General features: G+C 40.6%; 5 protein-coding genes across 7 annotated transcripts; 3 read left to right on the forward strand and 2 right to left on the reverse strand.

The window, feature by feature from the left end:
- Nucleotides 1-754: 754 nt before the first annotated feature.
- Nucleotides 755-7,308, reverse strand: Temp (protein prenyltransferase alpha subunit repeat-containing protein tempura). 2 transcript variants are annotated; one of them, XM_071703259.1, is made up of 2 exons: nucleotides 6,572-7,308; nucleotides 755-2,943 (listed from the first exon to the last, which is right to left on the reverse strand). In XM_071703259.1, exons 1-2 carry the CDS (start codon nucleotides 6,646-6,648, stop codon nucleotides 1,728-1,730), a joined length of 1,293 nt encoding a protein of 430 aa, XP_071559360.1. In that variant the 5' UTR covers nucleotides 6,649-7,308; the 3' UTR covers nucleotides 755-1,727. The 2 variants fall into 2 exon arrangements, with proteins under 2 accessions (XP_071559360.1, XP_071559361.1); XM_071703260.1 differs by lacking the exon at nucleotides 6,572-7,308 and adding an exon at nucleotides 5,645-6,478.
- A 111-nt stretch (nucleotides 7,309-7,419) lies between these two features.
- Nucleotides 7,420-9,196, forward strand: LOC139770952 (tubulin-specific chaperone A-like). The gene is made up of 2 exons (XM_071703272.1): nucleotides 7,420-8,556; nucleotides 8,827-9,196. The coding sequence occupies exons 1-2, from the start codon at nucleotides 8,427-8,429 to the stop codon at nucleotides 9,051-9,053; spliced, it is 357 nt and encodes a 118-aa protein (XP_071559373.1). The 5' UTR covers nucleotides 7,420-8,426; the 3' UTR covers nucleotides 9,054-9,196.
- Nucleotides 9,197-9,228: 32 nt separating this feature from the next.
- Nucleotides 9,229-10,915, forward strand: LOC139770947 (programmed cell death protein 7-like). Of its 2 annotated transcripts, none has more exons than XM_071703261.1 (3): nucleotides 9,229-10,132; nucleotides 10,319-10,526; nucleotides 10,623-10,915. In XM_071703261.1, the coding sequence occupies exons 1-3, from the start codon at nucleotides 9,229-9,231 to the stop codon at nucleotides 10,744-10,746; spliced, it is 1,236 nt and encodes a 411-aa protein (XP_071559362.1). In that variant the 3' UTR covers nucleotides 10,747-10,915. The 2 variants fall into 2 exon arrangements, with proteins under 2 accessions (XP_071559362.1, XP_071559363.1); XM_071703262.1 differs by having other exon boundaries at nucleotides 9,229-10,069.
- Nucleotides 10,916-10,988: 73 nt separating this feature from the next.
- Nucleotides 10,989-14,191, reverse strand: LOC139770944 (U3 small nucleolar RNA-associated protein 15 homolog). The gene is made up of 5 exons (XM_071703257.1): nucleotides 13,640-14,191; nucleotides 12,404-12,986; nucleotides 12,010-12,230; nucleotides 11,436-11,874; nucleotides 10,989-11,336 (listed from the first exon to the last, which is right to left on the reverse strand). Exons 1-5 carry the CDS (start codon nucleotides 13,727-13,729, stop codon nucleotides 11,095-11,097), a joined length of 1,575 nt encoding a protein of 524 aa, XP_071559358.1. The 5' UTR covers nucleotides 13,730-14,191; the 3' UTR covers nucleotides 10,989-11,094.
- A 391-nt stretch (nucleotides 14,192-14,582) lies between these two features.
- On the forward strand, nucleotides 14,583-22,858 carry Dcaf12 (DDB1 and CUL4 associated factor 12-like protein). The gene is made up of 8 exons (XM_071703258.1): nucleotides 14,583-15,333; nucleotides 15,821-16,850; nucleotides 16,929-17,384; nucleotides 17,474-17,704; nucleotides 17,983-18,267; nucleotides 18,345-18,510; nucleotides 18,864-19,043; nucleotides 20,344-22,858. Exons 2-7 carry the CDS (start codon nucleotides 16,765-16,767, stop codon nucleotides 19,017-19,019), a joined length of 1,380 nt encoding a protein of 459 aa, XP_071559359.1. The 5' UTR covers nucleotides 14,583-15,333; nucleotides 15,821-16,764; the 3' UTR covers nucleotides 19,020-19,043; nucleotides 20,344-22,858.
- Nucleotides 22,859-22,887: the final 29 nt, after the last annotated feature.

Below are 22,887 nucleotides of genomic sequence, written 5' to 3' on the forward strand. Positions count from 1 at the left end.
TCGCAAAAAACGTGCGGACGGGAGCGTCGGGCGAGTGAATTATAAATTCGCACGCTTCCGTCCCAGAAATAAAAAAAGGATTCACTCGGAGTGTTGGTTTTCACACGGCGCGAACTATGTCACACTGCACTCCCGCGCGTAGCTTCAATTCTTTGGCTGCGGCACGTGAAACTCTTTCGAAATTCACAACGAATAAAATTGAAACATGCATTTGCGACGTATCATTCAAATTCTAAAATGTAAATGAACAATGTCGGAAATAAAAACGTCAATTATCTATACTTAAAATCTCATTTGCTTTTATAATATTTTCGATGCTAGTTAGAGGTGTACACGTGGTGTTCGTAGCCAAACGTTATTTAATTTCCTCGCGGAACGAAGTCAAGTGCGAATTGTGCGAATACAGCGAGCGCCCGAGTGTGACTGAGGAGCGCGAGCGGCGCGTTTAAAAGTTCGTTTATTTTGGTTATATCGCGTCGTGCCAAAAAGCCGAACGCAGCTGACAGCCGGTGGTGACATAGTGATCGTGGCAGTGACGTCAAACGGTATAAATCGCTCGAGATGTTTTCGGAACAAATTTCTTTGAGACTGTATTTACGAGGAGCCGTGAAAGAGCGACGATGTTTTCGGACCTAAGCGAATGGGACACTAGGAAGGGGAGCTAAGTATATATTGTATTATACCCTGAAGGAATTAAACGAATAAAGAGGCGGACACCAGTCGCTGTCGGGACGACACAAAAAGAAACACAATCTTAGAAAACTAGTATCTTCATTTTTTTTTCTCGTTCAATATTTTATAAGTATACATAATTGTTCTCACGACAAAACTTTCGCAACTCCCCTCGACGGAGATCTCTCTTCGGCGAGACGGATCCGCCTCTTCGTTTCTCGCATATCCTCTACACACTTCGTTATTATATTAAATTTCACTTTTACGTATCACTGATGTACTCGATGGCTCGTCGAACTCGCTACGCGAGCGAGCAATGCGGGAATTAAGTATCGATAACGATCCAATTTCGCCTATCTACATTGAATCCTGCTTATCGCAATCGTGCTCTGACTACACGCGAAAGAGTTGCCCCGCGAATCGAAGTGAGTAATTCCTTGAGCACCAAATGGGAATATTTCAAAGTTATGAAAAAAAACCGTCCTTCCTAAAAAGTAATCTCTTTATAGATATATCTTTATAACATTCCTGCAATAAGAGAAAAAAAACCTTTCCTTGTTGAGAAACGTCAGGTGGTAACATTTAAAAATAAAAATTCAATACCAACGATCCTGCAAAAAGTTTTTAAGTTCGAAATATGATCAATATATTCTTTAAAAAGATATTTTCCTAAATATATATAAATAAAATAAAAAATTAGAAAATAATGGATGAAAACACAATCAAACGTCTTAAAAATATTTCAAGAATACCAAAAGCCTTAAAAAAACAAACCATTTTTGCAGCTATTTCAAAATGAACGGCCACGTATGCCATTGAATAATAGCGTATACATGAATATGTCTTAACGCGACTTGGACGAAATCACAAAAAAGAGAGAGATAGAGAGAGAGAGAGAGGGAGAGAAAGAGAGAAATTATGTTGCAACGAAATTATTGCGCGAGCATTAATGCGCGATTCCCACGCTTATTACCCTGACAAGCAAAACCTTGCGATCAGCTTATCGCAGCTTATCGCGCCTTCGTCAAGCTGAAAATCTCGCGCGCCAATCCTGATCATCGCAAGCCTATTCTCTCGAGATACTTGCAAAATCTCTCGATGAACACTTTTTCCTGCGGCCGCTTGACCGCCGTCTCAATAATACCGACACTGGCGGAGCAAAAGGACTTGACGAGCATCACGTGAGCCGCCATTAGCAGGTCGTCGTCGGCGGTGAAACGTCTGTCGCGAAGGAGCGGCGCGAGCGACGGCTCGTCGTGGCACCGAGCGTCCCAGAAATCGTCCTCGCAGTAACAGGCGTGTTTCGCGTACGCGGTAGTGAGAACGGCGATCAGATACGCCAGGAACCTGCGGTGGCACCACAACGTCTCGTGATTGTCGTGCAGGGTGATGTACTGCTCGTTGAACAAGCACTCCTCCGTCCAGTACGACAACGCCCTTAAGTAACACCTGAGTTTGCGGACGTCGGTGGTCGAGTAACCGTGATCGCGCTCCAGACCTCGCACGGCGACCTCGCGAATACGTTCCAGCAACGTCCGTTCGTCGTCGTCGAGGTCGTGACGGCCCATGTAGAAGAACGGTCCGTCCTGCCCGCAATAGGCGGAGTTGTCGTACGTTTCCCTGCCCGAGGAGACCACCGCCAGGATGTACTTTCGCAGCAGGAACTGCCGGTAGGAGTACGCGCTATGGTCGGACACGTGTTGCCGGCACCAGGTGAGCGTGTTTATCCATTCGTTGTCGAAGCTGAGACGTCGTAGACCGCGGGACTCGAACAGGGTGACCAAGTGGCGCCGATAGCTCCACGCGTGGTAGTTGTTCGCGTAGCGATCGGCGCAGGTCTGCACGAGCTCGAGCTCGTCGTTGGCGAGCGCCTCGGCGACGTCGGTCCGTCGCTCGGCGTCCAGGACGAACGGTATCAGCCAGCTACGATATGAGAAAGCCTCGAAGCACTTTGGCGTGTGATAGAGCACCGGTCGGGTGAAGGAGAGCTCGTCGCGCGGGTCCAACCTGCCGGCGCGCACCAGCTCCCGCCGCATGTTCCAGAACATGGTCACGCTCGGATTGAGCAGCAGGGCGCCCAGCAGCCATCTCGCCACGGTGCTGGGTTCCTCACGCCGCTGATGGCGCGTCCGCCGATACTCCAGCAGCCGACGATACGTGTACACGTAGAGCGGTTGAACGCACCACGACGCCAGGCCCAAGCTGTCCTCCTGGTGAAACACCGGCGACCGGTTCTCGCTATCCTCCATCGGCAGGATCACGAAGCTCCTTCTAGGAAGGCAGAGAAGTCGCGTGTAAAATTGTCGCTTCGCTTTGTGCTCGTAATGTAAGAAAGAAACGTCCGTGAGTGTTTTTTTATGTTAGTGAGTCTTTTAAATTGATGTGTGAATAAAGACAGTTATGTTATTCCAAATTCTTCTGCACTACCTTAATATTTCTTATTATTACATTTTATTGTTGGCCTAGTACGCGATATTTAAAATTAACCGTAATAAAAATCTATATGTATAATCATTTCGTTAGTTACTATTAATATTACATATTATATTAAAAATAATATTAGAGACAGAAAGAAAGAGAGAGAAAAAGTGTATGTATGTAATTATTCTAAATCGTATGCGGCGAATATAAGATAAGGAATGAAAAAATAAAATGTAACAATTATCAATTTTTTTTTAGTGACAAAGCTTAAGATAGCGCGTTTATTAATTTATGTTTGAATAAAAGCAAATTTATAAAACAACTATTTCGATACTCGGCAATGCTCTATTACCTAATCCTAATCCAAGAATGGGCGCCGGATATTTTTTTTTATAAATGGTCACCTAGGGTGATTTTTACACGCCAATTAAAAGCCATTGTTATTAATTACATATTGCATTGCATATTTTTGGTTGTACATTTTTTTTGGTATTTGAGGGCAATATATATATATATATTCAATATTTTCTGAAAAGGAGAAACCAAAAAAAATTTTTTTAATGAAAGAAGAACATAAAATTAATATGACGGACGTGAGCTTGATTTTTTTCAACACTGGGATGTAAAAATCACCCCCAGGCGCCCTTTCCTAGATTAATATAATATAGGTATTAATATATTAAAATCCGCAATGCGTCTAGGAATGAGTGATGCAGCAGGATAAGATAATAATTTGTCGCAATGCTGATGTCTGCAGGAAAGTCTGCAGGAGAGTTTATCTTGCACCGACAAATTTATATAATCTCCCGTAAAATTACAAGTCCCCTTGTGTCCCGCTCGAAATCTTCCTTATCAGTATGAATCGAATGTATTTCAAGGTAACGCTTATAATGATCCTTCTCTGATTTCCAATTTTAGATCTATTGTAGAAAAACTTAAATAAGACCGTATATATGCTTCTTATGCGAGCCTGTAAATTAGTATCCCGAAGCTAATTCGTTATACATACGATTCCGTATTCGATATTGCGAAAGCGTAAAGCGTATTACGTAAAACTTCGGATAATTATGTGTATATGGCGTGTGTACGCGGAAAAACTTTTATAATCACACGTATATACGCGGATAATCGAAGGAGAGTAAAATCGAGACGGAAAGAAACGACTGTGTGAGAGAGTTTTTTCTTTCCGTCTCTCCGTCTCGATCGCCGGCGCAGAAAAACCGAAACCGGTAAGAATAAACGAGCAATTAAAACCAAGCGCGTTACGTAAGCGGAATTAAGGATCGCGATTATTAGCACTCGATGCTCCCCGGATGGCGCTACTTTACGAACGCCGGACGCGGCCAATTATTTACGACGCACGAGACGTTCCCCGACGTTCCCCCGTCTCTGTCTCGCGCGCAGATTTCTTCTGTTTTGTTTTAATCTTCTATCCTTTTTTTTTATTTTGTCCCAATTATAGTCGCAAACGCGAATTTATTTTAATCTCGAGCTTGACAAAACTGGGATAACGAGATTATAACGAGCACTTTTCGAAAATAAACTTCGGACCGAGGTTTTAACGAGCTCCCGAGTTTTTATATAACACTCCGGAATATTCTTATTCGTACTAACACGAATTAAGAGTCTCGAATTAAAAGGGATGAAATGCAAAACAGGGCGTTAATAATGCTCGGTCATTACTCTTCACATACGCGCGAGGTATACGTTCCGCGTTAAACCCGAGGCTTAAGAAGATTGGTTTTAATTACTCGCGGAGTAATTCGAACTAGCCGAGCCGCCGACCGTAATTTTCCGACGTCTACGTTACATCTAACACAGTCGACTAATGATTACGCTGCAATTGACTGCACCTCGAATAATTCGTGCAAATTCGAAAGGAAAAAGAAACACGTATTATTTATTCCATCGTGTGTGTTCCGTTGAATGAATAAATCTCTGCATAGCTCGCAATAATAAAACTTTCAACGATACCGAGAGAGAGTTAAGAAGGGAAACACAGACTTTTGCATAACGCATAATGCATAAGCATAAGAAAATTGATTGGTCTATTTCCTTATGCACATGTCCTATATAAACCAATCAATTTTCTTATGCTTACGCGTTATGCGTTATGCAAAAGTCTGTGCTCCCCGCTTTAAATAGCTGCATTCAGCAGAAAAAAAGCAACTTATGTCTCTTTCTACCAATGTATTATACAATTAACTGTACCCTTAATTTAATTAGAATTAGAAAAAATAGAACTTGGAACTAAAAAAGGATAAAAAATAAGTTAAACCGAGATTAAAATTAATCTGCATTGTAGACATTATAGTAATTCCTTAATATGATTGGTCCTTGCCTTTAATTTCTCGTTGGATCTAAGTGTGGAAAACCAATCGTAATAAAGACTCACTAAGCACAAACCGCTAAACGCAGCCAACTTTTAAATCGAGCAACTGAGCTTATTCTCTCTCTCTTTCTCTTAATATTTCATAGATTATGATCTAGAGCAGCGGTCAATTACAGTTGGAGCACGTGATGGACTCACAGTCAACTTCGCGGCTATTACCGTAATACCGCGCGGTGCCATAACGGCGAGCGGCGTGGGCGGAAGTTCGCGCGCGCGCGTGAGATCGATCGTCGCGTTAAAATCGCCTCGCGGTTGACTGTTCGCGATCGCCGGAGCACGCTTTTTTCGGGCCCCTCCTTCCCCCTTGCCCTCTCGCCATCCCATCCCGAAGACTCCGCCCTCGCAACTGCGCGGTTAGCACCGCGGTGCGTGTTCCGTTACTTCCGTTTTGCCGGTTTGCGGGTGTTGCAGTGCGATCTGCGAAACGGAGCTCTCGGAGAGTCACGTTTAGGTTAGGATCCCTCGCTGCGTGAAGTCCGCGGCGATTTTAAATCGATAATACATTAATACGTATATATCGGGCCGCTTCAACCGCTTTTTCTCTCACGCGCCACGTCTCTTTCCATTACTTATCGAGAATAATATCAACGTGCATGCATGGCGTTCGGACTTGGAAAGGGTAGAGGAAAACAATCGTAGCGAGGTGTGGAAAAATGTATCGGAAACGAGCGGATTCGACGTGTGACGAATTACGAAACGTTAACCGCGGCGTTACGAGACGGGTCGCGACAGTTGCGGCTTGCGTCCGAGTTCAAAATCGCAAATATCGCAATCGCCGCAAACGTCAAGGCGCGCGGAAGCGCGATCGGCTGTCTCGCGCGACTCGCGACAATCACGACAGCGCGAAACGACGACGAACGGCGGGGGAGGGGGGGACCTTTCGCGTATTCACTCGGATCCTCGGTCACGCGGATTCCACCGATCTCGGTTTTTCCCGTCGGCGAGACGGGACACACGGCGATGAGCAAAACCGCAAAATACGCCCACGCGCGTCGGGGCGGGAGGAGAGGAAAGGGGGGGGGGGCCTTCGGACTTTAACAACCGCGAACGGAAAAAGGTGTGTGGTGAGGAAACTCGCGCACTCACATGGTGGGATTCCTCCGGACGGTGTTCTCGATGTCGCGGAGGATCTTCTCGGCGGCCGGGAACTCGTTGTCCACCATCGCGCGTGCCGCATCACATCTCCCTCGTGGACGTTATCAATCGACGGCGGACGCGCCAGTGTGACCACACCACCCTCGCGTCCGCTCCCTCTCTCCCTCTCTCTCTCTCTCTCTCTCGCTCTTCCACCCTCCTTTTCTTCGTCCGTGGTTTCCCTCTCTCGCTTCTTCCTCTCTCTTTCCTCTTCCTCCTTCGCCGCCGCGCACGGCACGTCCCGTTGCGGCGTATATTGTACGGCGGTGCGGCACTTCGCTCTGCGGAAGCGCCGCCGGAGCACGGAGCACGGAGTGAGGCGCGGGGCGCGGGCTCGGGCACGCTCGGCTGCGCGCGGTGGCGCGCGGCGCGAAGTCGGCCGCGAGTCGGGCCGGGCGCGGGGCGCGTCGCCCAGGCTCGCCAACCTCGCCAACTTCGCTCGAGCGGCCCCGGTCGCTGCCGCGCCGCGCGAACGAATCGAATCCTACTTTGCGCGACGCGCAAATTTCTCCGAAAATCGATGAGGCATACGTGACGAATGCTCGACTAATTTCTCGCGAAAATAAATCTATTAACTGATGTTTGTCTCGGCTAGTAAAAAATCTCAAATATCTTGCGACAAAGCACTCTCCGCTACTTTATCGGATTATTTTCTATTAGCGACGTCACATTTCCTAATTTATCTTTTAATTGTGCAAGTGGAATATGTTACACGTATCGTAATGCCGAATGTAAAGTAAAAGTAAAACGTGGAAGATTATTTTTCTAAATTTTCAACAAACTTATTATGTTAAAAATTATGCGCTATTGAAACATTTATTGCTCCGTTACATCAAATATTTCAGTATTAGCGTATAATGGCGGACTTTGCTGCCATTTGCAAAGTCTTGGTCGCAAAAATGCGCCGCGGGTTTTTTATCTCTAAAAATTTTATTAATTAATTAAACTACGTTAACACGTCTAGATTCTAATCTTGTAAAATTTGATTTCTATCCAACAATTTTTCCTTCAATTTCACAAGATAATCTTGAGAAACTAGTCGAAAAAATCAACTAAGAAATTAAAATCTACATCCTATAATCTCACATTCGACGTGAAACGTCGATTTCGAGTGCCACTTGACGCAAACAATTGAGAAATATCATGAAAGTATAAACTTAAGTATAAACTTCCCAGCGTAAACCACAACGTATTGCTATTCACTTTATCGATATACTTTATCGCCTTTCGGAAAATGATCGCGGATTACCGTAAACGTCCGACATGGTCTCATTGGACGAGGCACGATAACGCCGTGACCCGATTATAACCCGATAATAAGGTAAATTCCATCTTACGGGATCCCCGATAACGATAATCGCGCGTACGCCGCTGCTCGCTGCACGATAAAGCGAAGGCTCTCGCGTTTATAGGTATAGGACGCGATAAAACTCAAAGCGCGACACGACGAAGAACGAAGAACGACGAAGAATCGCCGCAAGACCAACTGAATATCGCAGCGAAATATCGATACGAATTAACGACTTCCCCCCACCGTGCCGCGAAATCGAATCGAGATCTCGACGAACGTCAGGCGGTCGAAGTGAAGTGGGTGCTCGAGGCGTCAGGAGTGTACATAACCTCGTCGCGTCGCCGTGTCGATCACAATTCCGTTTCTATCGACTCGCCCTTGCCTAATAAGGCAAAAAAAGAAACAGCGGGGGAACCCGTCGATCTCTTGACGCAGCATCCGCGACTCCGGCCTCTCCCGTTCTCGACGTCCCTCGAAGAGGCGAAGCCTTCCGGTTCGAACGTTTACGAATAAATAATGTCTGACCCTCGCATAAGAACGCTCAAGATTAAGACAGGAGTAGTGAAGCGCCTCGCGAAAGAGAAGGTCACGTACGAGAAAGAGGCGGCGCAGCAGCGCGAGAGGGTACAAAAGCTGAAGGAGCAGGGTGAGGATCGCTTTTTAGCCGCGAGGAGAGAAAGGGCTGCGATTCCGTATCACGTGGCGTCGAGACGTTTCGTAACTGCGTAGTACAAGATATTTGCCGATTCGTTTGATAATAATGACAGTGTAATATTCAATTTGTAATGTTTTAACAGACGTCTTTATTAAAAAAACTTGTAGATGCTTTTCTTTCTTTAATTTTCATGTCTTCGAAATAATGTTCCTGGCAAACTGTTGTTGAACAATTTTATTTACAGAATGTGTATTGTTGCAGACAAAGATAACTACGACATAAAGAAGCAAGAGGAGGTGCTTCAGGAATCCCTTATGATGGTACCGGACTGTCAAAGGCGTCTCGTCAAAGCGTTTGAAGAACTCAAGAAGATCCTGGACACTGAGCAAGATTTAAAAGAAGTTCAAGGTTACATTGAGGCTGAAAAAGTGCTACAGGAGGTGGAAGAGCAGCTGCCGAAGGAAGGGGATATTTTGCAGTTGTGTTAAAAAAAAGTGCCTGCCGATGACTTGCTAAATTATTTTTCAATATTATTCTACATTCTTATTTTTCACTTTTACTAACCCTTTACGATTGACTAATTCTACACGTAAACTATTATAGTCCAAGTTTTTCTTTTTTTTTTATTGTTCTCACTTGAAGGTGCATATATATTATACAAATATGTACAGTGGTCAGTCTTTCCAAGATACTGGACAGACTTATGAAAATGTGCATTTTAATATGTACTATCCGGTAACTCGGCAACAATTTGCGTACAACGTAAATTACGGTGGGAATATATATTATAACGTTTACCCAAGCCATGTAACATGTGATGACAGTACTGTTAATAATGCGACGTCAATCGATAGAATAAGAAGGAGACAGGAAGATGAGAAGGCCATTGAACAGTTCCTCGGAGAGGCGAAATCGGCAGTTCCTACCAAAAGCAAACAGAAAGATCCGTTCAAGATCGCGGCTGCTAAGAGTGCGTTAATATCGGCGGCTAGATTAAATAAGCAACTTGAGGCTGTTTGCGCGGAACTCAAGAGCAACGTCGATCTACCGGAAGCGCAATGGCAGGAGAAGGTCAGTGCCTGTAACGCTGCGAAACACGAAATCTGCGAGATCTTGAAAACTGTAAAAGACGTGAATTTTTTGAATAAAGTTAAGAACGATTTAGAAAAACGTAGGAAAAAACGTACGAGAGAACGGCTCAGAAGGAAAGAATGGAGAAGGGAGAAGTCGATGAAGGAAGAGAGAAGAGCGAGATTGCACGCGGAGGCTGACGCGTGGATTCGAAAGGAGCAGGCGGTAGTCGAGCGGGAGAAACAAGAGGAGAAATTGCGCAAGGATGCAGATATGGTTTTATCCGACGTGCGAAGCAAGAGAAACGATGCACGAAAATATCTGGGAATTTTGCAAGAACTACAGAACTTGCGAAAGATCAAGGCGAACATCGCTCGAGCGAGGGGCGAAAAATTGTCCTCGGCAGCTGAGGAAACATTCAATGATACTATCGGTAGTGTTTTGTTACACTATAAATCATTATTTTTAATAAGCTGCTCAAAACGCAAGACAAAAAGTAGGCATTGTAATAATGCAAACGTAATAATGAGTAATTTTAATAATAAGAAATAAAATAAATATGAAATGCGATTAATAACAAAATATTTAATAACAAGATTTAGAATTGCGTTAACTTTTTCATGCAAATATGATATAAATTATAATGTATTATTTTATTTTTAATGACAAATGTATGTTGCAGCTAAATTAATGGAACAGTGGACTACTTTGGATCACGAATATGCGATAGAAGAGCAGGAATTAAAATTGATGCTAAAAACAGATAACGAAAAGAGGATCGAAAAGCAAACGAAAAATATATTCGAAGATTGGGAGAATGTACTATTTGGAACAAGTATATTGGCTGCTGAACAATCCTACAAGAATGTCGATGGTTTTATCATGATTCGGTGTGTATTTAAAAAATATTGAAATGTAATTAATCACATAGATAATATATCTTTTTTTTTTAATCGAGAAAATAATCTGTTTTTGTTGCATTTTAGTGCGGCCTGGGATAAATTCATCAGTTCGGAAACTGATGCAACAACGATTCCAATTGGATGGATAGTGCCTGAAAAACCATCCTCTGCTGCTTGGCAAAAATGCCTAAATAAGGAGACTTCTTGAAATAATTGAATAAATGTGTCAATTTAAGTTTATTTGAAAAAAAAAACAATTTACTAGAATATTTTTAATTAAGTCACGCGTCTTGTATACACCACGATAGTTTTTCACTATGCTTTCGCAAAAATTGTTATACGATATGGAAAGAAATATTATTTCAATTTTTAAAGAACTCAACTTGTTATTCTTTACTTATTCATCGAAAGGAACAATCTAGAGAGTGAAGATATTTAAATCGTTGCTCGTTTTACTTGTTTCGAGAAATTTAATATTAATATAATATAAAATTATGTACAGAAAAGTATTTTACAAAAATTATCGTACAATTAGGTAATATTTTACAAGTTAGGTTTAACCAATATTTAAGATAATATTACGTTCCGTTTGAGCGGCGTTTGACGGTTCCAAGCTTTGATTCTCTTTTATAACAGGCAAAGAAGACGTTTCGGCACCAGATAATATAATTTGCATTGAACCCTGCAATTGCGTCAAAGCTAAAATCAACTGCTCTTCCTCCTGTAACTTTTGCGACAGTATAGCAAACATTTTTCGTGCTTCCTCTGACAGTTCGTCCAAATGGTCTTCGTACACATCTGTTAAAAATAATTACAAAGAATAAATATAATTTTTTTTAATCCAAGAAAGATGTGAGTTTCTAAAGAAAAGTGTAAAAAGAAATATTTAAAACTTACCTAACAATACGTTCGCTACGTGCGATAATACTCTTCCAAAACGGATGTTGCCGATGTATTTGTTCAGGAATTTAATAATGTTAACTAACGATTTGCCGTTTCTACCGGCCAAAGCTCGCCTTAAGCCTTCACGTCTGATAAGCTCCTGCGTAAGCGCTACGGTGACATGCGGCGTTTTATTAACCACATAATTCATCATGACACAATCCAGCGCTTTACTATATTGAAACTTTCGCAAGCAGGCGTCATGCTTGCTCATTATCTCTTTGACTTCTTGGTGCACGACCACGTCGATACTCCGTACATGCAGATTTTCGCCCGCGTGCCTGTACGACACCTTCTTGCGTTTCGGTTTTATTACATCTTTTGCATCTTCTTCGCGCCTCCTAACAGAAATCAGGCCATCTACCATACCGGCTACGACGGTCTCGTCCTCTGCCTGCAATTTAATATTAACATATTTAATTTAATATATCAATTTTTATAAAACTCTTAATTTAATAATAAATTAAATTTATTAAATAAGTGTAGATGCAAGCAGATGTGTAATAACAAAAACACATTTTTTTCTTACACTAATTCCTATGCTGAGAACCGCATTGGGATAGTCCAAAGCATGAAGGGTTTTATATGTTCCAGCGTCATAAACTTTAACGTGCCTGTCCAACGAACCAGACAATATTCTATGACCATTAGAAGCGATTTTCAGACAAGTCACAGTCTTATGATGTTGTGTGATTTTCGCGAGCAATTTGCCACCCGCGAGAGCATCCCATACTTTGATGTCTGTCCCACCTTATAAAATTACATATAAATATTGAACATTTTTATACATAAAGCATCAATTATATGAAATTGTATATCACATTAAATTATTATACATATTACGTACGAGAGAATTTATAGAGAGAGAAAAACTTTTTAAACTTCATATACATAAAACAATCAGGATGTCGCAAGTATTATACCTGCAGACAGGAATATTCCTCCAGTGGGCAAGAAGAGCAAACTTTCCACCGGTGCATCGTGATTAACACTGAATATCTTCTTATTCGTCCTGGCGTCATACATATTTACAATCTTATCATACCCGCCGGATAGTAACACATCGGTGGACACGGGGCTCACTGCGCCAGCTCTGACATAATCCGTATGTTCATTGAAACTTATCAATTGTTTCTCACTAGGTATATCCCATAACGCTACAGTCTTGTCGTCCGAGAATGAGGCAATGTGAAGATCGTCGGCTGTGAAGAAAACTCGGTGCACCGCGGCCTTGTGTCCAGAAAAGATCCGCAACATGCTGTTCGAACTGATATTAAAAAGCCTGACCACCGCTTCTTCTCCACCCACGCACAATAGTTTGCCATCTCGACGAAAGCACCCTCCGTACGCAGCCTCTTTGAACCTGCTGTAAGTTTTTGTGACCAACTTGGTGATAGGATTATACAGTTGCACCCGTACTGAGCAGGTTGTTGCGAAGTAATGTGGCTCCACTGGCGAGAAGTCAATGTAGTCTATCGGACCAAATTCCTTTATTAAAACTGGTGGCTGTCAACATACAATTACCACAGGTAATTTATCATTCTCTACATAGACAGTCGTAAGAATACAGAGATAAAAATATTATCTAAAAAATTAAGAAGTATCTTAAATATCGGATAAAGACGAGAGCATGGAAAATAAATTATATGAATTAATGGTATAACTATAACTATATTTACATCGCAAATACCTACTTAGGCTATTCAGTATTAAACGGGATCTTACTTATTTTAGTCTTATTTATTTATTATAGTCTTTATTTAGTCTTATTTATTATAATACATAATTTTAGAAGCAACATTTCATAAGTCGAATCGATATAACTGAACAGAGCTATAAACGTTTTAACTCAGATTGATGCTGCCAGCAAAGAAATTCAAATATTCCATAAATAAATAAAAGTTTCCTGTTTACTTGCTATATTATTAGAGAATGTAAGTGCTAAGATAAAATGTGAACGCGTGCTACTTTTTCTTTTAAATTTAGGGGGATGTTTCCAAATCGAGGAAGTTATACGGTACAGTTATATCTAGACTTCAACTCAAACTTTCTTTTTCCATTATTTCATCATCCTGCCGAAAAAACACGATTGTTTCTCACTTACAGGTTACGCACGTGGACGCGGCATCGGTAAATATCTCAACCTGAATAACACGTACCGTATATTTCTTCCAATATATATTATCTTCGGTTAATTCCGGTCCTGTCCTGGCGAAGACTTTAGTATTTATTTTCTTGAACGACGTCATGTTTCTCTCTCAAAGTTATAAACAGTCCAAAATTCGCTTCCAGCTCCGGCATTTATCGCGATTCTCTCGAAAGTCTCGAAGCAGTTGTTGAAGAGGAAGGTCTAAAAAAATGTCGCTACCACTGGCGCCACTGTTCATAAGTACGGACGCCACTCGACTCTCGTCATTCTTGTTGGAATGTGTATTCTTATAAATCTCGGAGAGAGTAAGCGTCGCATTTCAAATATTAAAATATTCTGCGCTGCTAAAATATCATCGCTTAAATTTTATCTTAATTGCGACAGATTAATTATCATGACCGGTTGTTTTGCAATCCACAGCGATTTGAGAGCCTGCGATATCGGAGCGTTCGCAAAGTCATGAAAAAAAAAGCGTCGCAATCTCGGGACGATAATTTACGTTCTATCGCACGTTTAAACATCCAAAAATTGGAGAGCAGCCTGAACCTGCCGATAGCCGCGATACTTTTGTCTGCATCCGAAAATGATCGTTACATTATGAAATCGTTCGGTGAATTAAATCAAATATAACAATACAATTAGACGCTGGAGAGAAAAAGAGGAAAGACAACGGGTACACAAAGGAGCTCGCGCAATTACAAAAGACCAAATTTTGTCTCTCTTTCTCTTAACTGCAGGAACGACTTTCGAGAGAGAACCATACATTTCAATTTCGTCTACGTGTGAATCAATCCTACTACCGCCATTATATGCGCAATGTGCACATTTCTTCACGCCGCGAATTGAGCAGAGCGCGGCGGCGGCGGAGCGGAGGGAGAGGGAATTTAAATGACCCTGGGGGGGGGAAGTGGGGTGGCGGCGCGGGGGCAAGGGGGGGGCGTCAAGCTGATGTTGACAGTACGAGAGTGCACGTGGTGGAAAACCGTCGTTAAAATCGTCGCGCACGGCTCGCGACGGTGACACGCAGGCATTCCTGTCATGCCGTCAGGCTAAACCTCTCCGCGTTCCCCTCTGCTTCCCCTCCCACCGTTCAGACGACACGCTGGCGCGGGATCGCGCCGATCGCGGTCGATCTCGGGACTCGGACATCTCGGTGCGTTCGGCGTTTCTCGGCCTCTTGTTGAGGCGCTGAAGCTGGCTGAAGCGTCGCCTATACAACATGGCGGTGCCGTTCGTGCAGTCACCCCGTGCGTTTCTCCGCGCGTCATGACCACGGTGGATCGTCCCGGCCGCGCATCGTCTCCCCACAGTCCCCACGCAGCTTCAGCTTCAGCCGCACGGCAGCCGAGATCGCGCGCTCACTACGTTGACCCGTGAGGAGAGTGCACGGGCAGCAGCAGGGCGTGCGAGGTTACGCACACACACGCGTCGTCGTCGTCGACGTCGTCGTCACGTCGCGCACCGCGCCGTGAGGAAATCGAGCATCGGTCGCCGTCCCCGACGACGGACAGCAGTTGGCCTTCCTTTGTCGAGCGCGTCCCGATCCCAGAGAGAGAAAGAGAGAGTTGTCTGCACCGCGCGCACGACCACGGGCAGGAAGTGGAGGCCGAGGATGCCTGCCGCGGCCGCCCGACCGTCGTGAATCGCCGCCTCGCGACATTCCCATTGTCCCCGTATACAGGGGAGACTGTCGTTGTTGGAACGGTGAGCAACGGGGAAAAAGCGAAAAGGAAAGAAACTCGCGTCCCGTTTAGATTCCTTAGCCGGGAACGAGTAGAAATTTTCGGGGGGCTTACGGAGATTTATCTAGTCAAAACAAGCACTCACGCAGGCATTTAAAATGTATACAGAGATAAGAAGAAAGTCTAAGATAAACTTTCTTTACTTTAAAGTTTCTTTGTTCTAACGTCATTGAATTATATCTGGTTTGCTATTGTATGTCTATTTGATCGCTTTAGGAATTTAGAATGCTAATTCTTATTTTGCAGACTTGGCTAATTTTCCTTCTAAAATCTAAACGTTGCCGATTCTTCGTTGAAACTGTTCAATTTATCGTTAGTTTTAAAATTTATAGCTTTTAAAAAGAGAAGATCGCTCTTATATATAATAGATGTAATAAATAATATTGTTATACACTAAGCGTGAGCGTTTAAAAAAAATTGTATACTGACCGAATTCTTCGTTATTTTAGATCGCAAGCTGCTTATTGAAGATATTTGATGAGTCTATCTCTTGCATCAGCCTATTTATAAATAAACCTACATTTGTTATACTTGTCATAACACCGTAGATCGTCGACGTTGATTGGAGAATTTATACTTTATTTATTATACAAGAAGATAATCCAATCGATCGCTTCCAAAGACTTCTATAAGCTTGCAGGAAACAGGAGTAATAGGAACAACTGTCTGATAACTAGTTAGAGAGATTGATTTGTAGAACAAGGTTTTATTAACGGATTTCTTTTTATATCCTAGAAGTGATTGCGCGGAAGTGAGATAGATCCATTCTTATTAGCTACAAAGGAGTTTAACTGATATGATATAAATATTAAATATCTTTACAATATATATACACAATATAATTCTCTTTACAAATATAATAGTTAAAATATACATCCAAAATCAAAATTAAGAAAGATTGATTTCTTGTCAGAAGCAGTTGATCAGCGCATCTAGACTTGTCTATCGTGCCTCCTTATTTTCATCGCTGTTGGTTACTCCACCTTTCTTACAGAAAAGAAGCAGGTCCCCTCGCGCTCTTCTCGAAATCTCAGAAGTATTTTAGGAACATAGTACAATTTGAAAGCGAATCTATCGATTGGTCTCACATTGCGGTCTGCCACAATTTTGTGAATAAGACACTTAGGTAAAACAAATAGAAGCTTGAAAAGGAGCAAAAAGAGGGGAGATTAGCTAATACCTTGCAAGAGACTGCTTGTACATAGTAAAAAAAGTATTCTTCGAGTTGCGTGTTGCCAATATACGATCCTTTTCTCTTTATTTGACACAAATCATCACTACTGATATTCTTACTTTCGCTAATAAGACTATCCTGTTCAACAATAATACTCAGTGTTCCTTGCAAGTTGCCTGAAATATTGTAAAGTCCGTCAAAGTCCTTTTAATTATAATAATGGCTGAGACACAAAGAATGACTGTGTATGGAAGGCATCCTCCATGCGCTAATAATAGTAGACTGGAAGAGCGCCGAGCTAAGAGGTAAAGATTATTAACGCAACATCCAATTTCGACATTATGCTGTACATATGCATCACTGAATTTGTCCGTTCTTTCCAGATTGGCATTGCGACACGAGAGAAACAGGAAGCCGGACAAACCGGACGACTTCGTGTGTTACGAGTCGAGCGACGATGAGGCCGAGACGGTGACCGAAGGCAAGCAATTCCTGAGAACGTCCTTCAACTTCGTGGATTACGTGCGCGCACGCGAGACGAACACGCGCGAAGTGCGGAATATCAATCAGGAATACGGTTCCCGTCATATACTGACCCACGATCTGTTCAAGGAATACTCGGTCAGCTTGAACAACATGAACAAAGTATTCTGTTCTCAGTGGTTGAGTGATAGACAAGTGGTATTCGGTACAAAGTGCAATAAGCTTATGGTTTACGACGTAGCGACGCAAAAACTAGACCAGATTCCATCTCTTCATGGAAGACAGCTCAGCCCGGGTGGTAACGTTATGCCCGAGCAGCAGTGTGGCATTCATTCCGTTCAAATCAATCCCTCGAGGTGACTCCATTTTTCTTTTTGATATGTCCGGAGAAAAAAAATAATTTCTCGAATCTACATAGATTAATCTATATCTTTGTCTTATATAGAACTCTTTTATCCACCGGGGCGAGAAATAGTAATGAAATAGCGATATACAGATTACCGACTTTGGATCCAGTTTGCGTCGGCGAGAACGGCCACAAGGACTGGGTGTTCGACATGTGCTGGCTGGACGATGAATTTTTAGTATCGGGCTCGAGAGATACGAAAATGGCTCTATGGCGTATTGACAGCGATCTTGCTGAAGCTCCTGATAAAGCAGATGTGCCTACACATAGGTAGAATCAAATACACGATTAAAACTTTGGCCTTCTCTTCTAAATTAAAAGCGAAAAATCAGGATGATTTTCCTTTTATAATACTTATCATAATATATTAATCTTTTTTATCTAATGGTTCTGCAGTGAGGTACTAGAAATTCGGAAACAGAAAAATTTATCGCTATTAATATTATTTTTATTTTTATTTTTAATATTTTTAATATTTTTAATACTTACCATTATTAATGCCATTAATTTTTAAGAAATAATTTCTAATAATTGTCATTTCTGTTTAGGTTGATTCAACCTGTCTGTGTGAAGGAATGCAAGTCCGCACAGAAAGTGCGAGCGCTAGCATTCAATAAAGCGTACAAGGAGATTGCAGCGTTGACCCTCAATAGCTTTATACATATCTGGTCGGCCGAAACCTTCAGACAGAAAATATCTAGAAAACTGCCAGCCTGCCAGGAAAACGTTTGTCTTGCTGTACAGGACGATGGAGTATACGCGATAGGATGCAGATCTTACACTCTTCTATTGGACGCACGTACATTGCAACCGATTAAAAAAATACCATCTAGGTAAATGAAATTTTTATCTTTTTTCTCGTAATGTATTCTAGAATCATTTAATAACAACAACAAATTTTTGGATACAGATATAGCGGTTGTGGCATTAGATCAGCGAGTTTCCAAGGATCCGTTCTAACCATCGGAACTGGTCTAGGAATGCTCATGTTCTACGATGTTAAAGCTCAGAAATATCTTGAATCTTCTATAAATTCTAATAGGACTGTCGTATTAAAAGCTTCGAAAGGATACGTGGTAAGTCTTGCATCGTTTAAAAGCAATGATTCACATTATTCAAATTGACAAGTAATTAGATGACTTGCAATCTATAGCAGCAAGAGTATACTGCGAGATTGTTTTATTAGTCACCACAATTTTTAGACTTGAACCAGTTTTACAATTAGATTAAACGTTTTTGTGAATCACTATACATGAGGTGTTCACAAAATTACATATTATAGGAAAATAGTAGTAGACAATAGCAGTCACTCGCACGTGGTTTTTTTTTATGTTCCAATCTGTAATTTGTGCATTCTGTGGACGCCCCATTTAACTCATTTTACGTATTATTATATAACAATTTATATATTTATTCCGTGGGATACCAGTTTCCAGACGAGGAATACATAGATGGTTTCCAAAATGTGAAATACACTCCCGCCATTTATACACATTGCTATGACGCATCGGGTACTCGGCTATTTACAGCAGGTGGTCCATTACCCGCAAATCTGTACGGCAACTATGCAGGATTATGGCAATGAAGGTTTATGCGAACAAAACCACAAGTATGACAATTGCTAAATTAAACAATTAGGATATAAGTTGTATGTATATGTCATGAAAGGCTTGATTATTTACGACGTACGTTTGAAAGAGTGAGGGCAAATCTCGCCTATTTTTGGGACCTCGAATTTCAAACTTTTTTTCATGGCAAATAGTACTATTAGATGAAACATTAATCCCAGTAAAATTTCAAGATGAGCATAGGCACGGTTCTGGAGATACAAAGGGATGAAAATACGGGATATCGAAAATTCGTATAAGGGTAACTTTATCATTTTTGGAGATATTTTGAATCCGCAAGCGGGTGCTGGGATTAATGTTTCATCTAATAGTACTATTTGGCATAAAAAAAAGTTTGAAATTCGAGGTCTCAAAATATGGGCGAAAGAACAGGTCTTTTTGCCATCACTCTTTCTTATTAATTTAATGTTCTATCCTTCTAACCTTCTAAGTCTCGAAAAGACGATAAACTTGTCAAAAAAATGTTTACTTTCTGAATTATTCAATTTGTTGATTCTTTTCTTTCCACAAGATAATTAATTCTACACTGTACGGGAAATTTGGGAGTAGAAAAAATTTATTTCTGAAATATTTTCACGATTATATTAAATCGTGATTCAAAAAATAAAGTAATATAAAAAATTAGTCCACTTTTTCTAATTATACGTCTAGAAAAAGAAAACGTTTTATTGAAAGGATACATAAATAGCATTATACCTTATAATATGTGATAATTCAGTTAGTAGATCAAAGTTCGATATGAAATAATTCAGTTAATTTAAATAAGTAAATTAAAAAGTTATTTTTTGTTTCGCTAATTTAAAATTAAAAAAATCGGATATTTTTACATTATAATAAATTAATTTTTTTTATAAATTAAATTTAGTTATAAGTAAAAATATCAGATCATTAATAATCAACGTTGATCGCTATTTTATTATGAATAAATAATTTAAGAATAATACCAATATTATGGCAGAGTTTCTAAATTCATTGCCAGCGCTGAAAATCTATAGTATACGTTACGTGATTTCCAGCGCTGGCAATGAATTTAGAAACTCAGCCTATGTTTAAATATTACACGATGAAATAAAGTTGTTTTCGCGTTCCATAAGTTGATATTTTCAATTCGATTGATGGACCGATTATGACGTAATTGAACATTTTAATAAATGATGCCAAAAAAGATCCTTAGTAAGAGTGTAATAAATTTAATTTGTTTTGATTTATTCTTAAATTATAAAAATAATAATTTTATTTAAAAAATGCGTATTTAATATTCCAATTTCTATTTTAATACAGATTAAACAGAGGAAGATACCACTACTACAAACTTCAATACATATACCCATATTTCCCAAATTATCGAAATGTTATGGAAAATTTCTATGGTGATATTTCAGGATAATTTTTATCTATTTAAGCTACCTATAAATATTTCTTGTCGAATATTTTCTTTTTAATCTGAATCCGATAAGATAAGCATATTACATGATATATGAAATTTTATGTTATTAGAGAAGCGAAAATGTGATTCGTAATTTCTACATGCAAATACAATATAATATTGTATAAGCATACAATATTATATTGTATATGCATTACAATATAATATTGTATATGCATTGTTACAACTTTCAGAATGTTAAGTAAAATACAATTGGATGAAATTGCAAATCACAAAAATTTTCTGCGAAAGAATTTGTTTGTCCTTAATTTAATTTAAAGAACATGATATATGTATGTAATATGATACAAATGGCAGAAAAAAAGATTGTCAACGAACATTATAATAATGAATATTAAGTTTCACCAAACTTATCAAGTTGAAGTTGAAACACCGGCCTCAAAACAGCAACACGCAATGAATTTTGTTTAACATATACTTATTTAAGCGTACAACAATACCACAATTTTGTATACAATACTACAAATGATATCGCAAGGGAATCCTGGTTGGTATCAGTTTTTTTTTATTACGATTAACTACGTTAATCGTAATAAAAAAAACTCCGACAAAGAGCGTTATTTAGTAATAGTAACTTAAACAAGGAAATTCTAAATACATCAATAGCACAATAATCTAGGAATATGTTCACCTGTAGAAATAAATTTTTTATATTTATTCGTGTCTATTGCTTAGCTTCGAATTAGTTGTATCTTTCTGCCGGCGTTTGAAGTTTAACTATTGAGTTTAACGCGAGTATAATCCGACTGTTCAAGTTTGACCAAGCTCGTTGCCAAGCGTTGCCGTTTGCTTTCGTCGCGACGTTTGACACCCGTTTGGAGAGTATTATGGAATTAAGCGCGTGCATTTAGTAACAAAAAAAAAAACGTCGACCTGTGATTATACGAAATGCCGCGTTTGTTGTGTGCAATCGAGATAGCATTTGTTTCTATTATACGCGCATACGCTGTATTCCCATCGTCATTTTCATCAAGTATCACCTTACGACGGTAACGTTAGAGTTCGACGATTTCAGTCGAACACGCTCAAACACGATTCAGGAAGTAAGCCCCGCTCGGTTTTAGCATACAAATATGCTGTGTAACGCGGCGTACTTAAGCGAGATAAGAAATTCACCTTATTGAACGCATCACGGTCATCGCGTGACGAGTCGTCGCAAGTGCCACAAATTCGCGTCTCGACATATTCTAGTAATAGGGTAGCACATTTTACGAAGCGAGGAGAGATCGGTGACAATGAAACGTCATTAAATCGTCATAGTACGTAACGAGCATGTATGTTAACAAAATATATTCCCGAGCTGCATATTTATGAAAGTGAGAGTGAGTGAGTGAGCGAGAGAGAGAGAGAGAGAGAGAGAGAGAGAGAGAGAGAGAGAGATTGCAAAATGTTAACGTATAATTATGGGGTCTCACAATATTACGGTAAGATAGATAAATGTGTGCATTGTATCCGATAGCTCTGTAGTTTCACCGATACACGTTTCATCTTTCTATGTAAACAAACAGATATATTCATACATACATACATACATTACATGGTATACATAGGATTCATTGAGGGACGGGAGGCCGCACGGGCATTCGTTTCGCTAAAAAGGAAAAAGTAAAGAGGAGGATCCGTCATCGTTTTTAGCATGTAACCGCAGAGAACTCTATAGCGTACCACACTATGCGTTCATAACGTGTATGACACTCGTGGGGTATTTAAAACCAATATTTTAACGCCCACCTACTTTATGCGGACCGAAATGCTCTATGTAAAAATTTATGTCATACTCTCTCTCTCCGACAGGCGTTTAAATTCAATACGTTAACCGTGACCGTTCACACAGCATCTCTGATAGCCTATTTTTATAAACGAGCAATAGTTAACGGGTAGCTTCTCGAGACCGACTTACTTGGCATCGTTTCGCGCCCAGATTGTTTGGAAATATATAAGACGAACAGGTAGAAAAATTCGCATTCAAACTGCTGCCACTCCCAGCGCACTCTTAATTTGTAACAAATGAATATCATACGAATGACAAATTGATAATTTTATACGTGAAAATGCGTACACCTGTTAATGTGTCGACGGCAGTGCGATCCGAACGTTTCAGTTTGTCGCGTTGCCCCCCCCCCCCCCCCGTGTTAAAAAGCTCTAGTATCGTAAACAGCGTGAACGTAAAACCAGTCACAGTGGCAGGGTTTGAAACGGTGATTTTTGATAATTTTCCATGACGACGATACCTTTGCACGCGCACTGCAATTGAATGAGAATAGAAGAACGACGGATGAACTATATCATTATGACTTTATATATGTGCGACTATCTATGTAAATAAATATACCAAGCTCTTGAGACTGATACGTCGTTTGCCTTCTTTTTCGCAGGAT

This window comes from Temnothorax nylanderi, unplaced genomic scaffold (assembly GCF_030848795.1).
Source record: "Temnothorax nylanderi isolate EJ_2023f unplaced genomic scaffold, tnyl_v1.0 TNYL_tig0035_pilon, whole genome shotgun sequence".
Taxonomy (NCBI): Eukaryota; Metazoa; Arthropoda; class Insecta; order Hymenoptera; family Formicidae; genus Temnothorax; species Temnothorax nylanderi.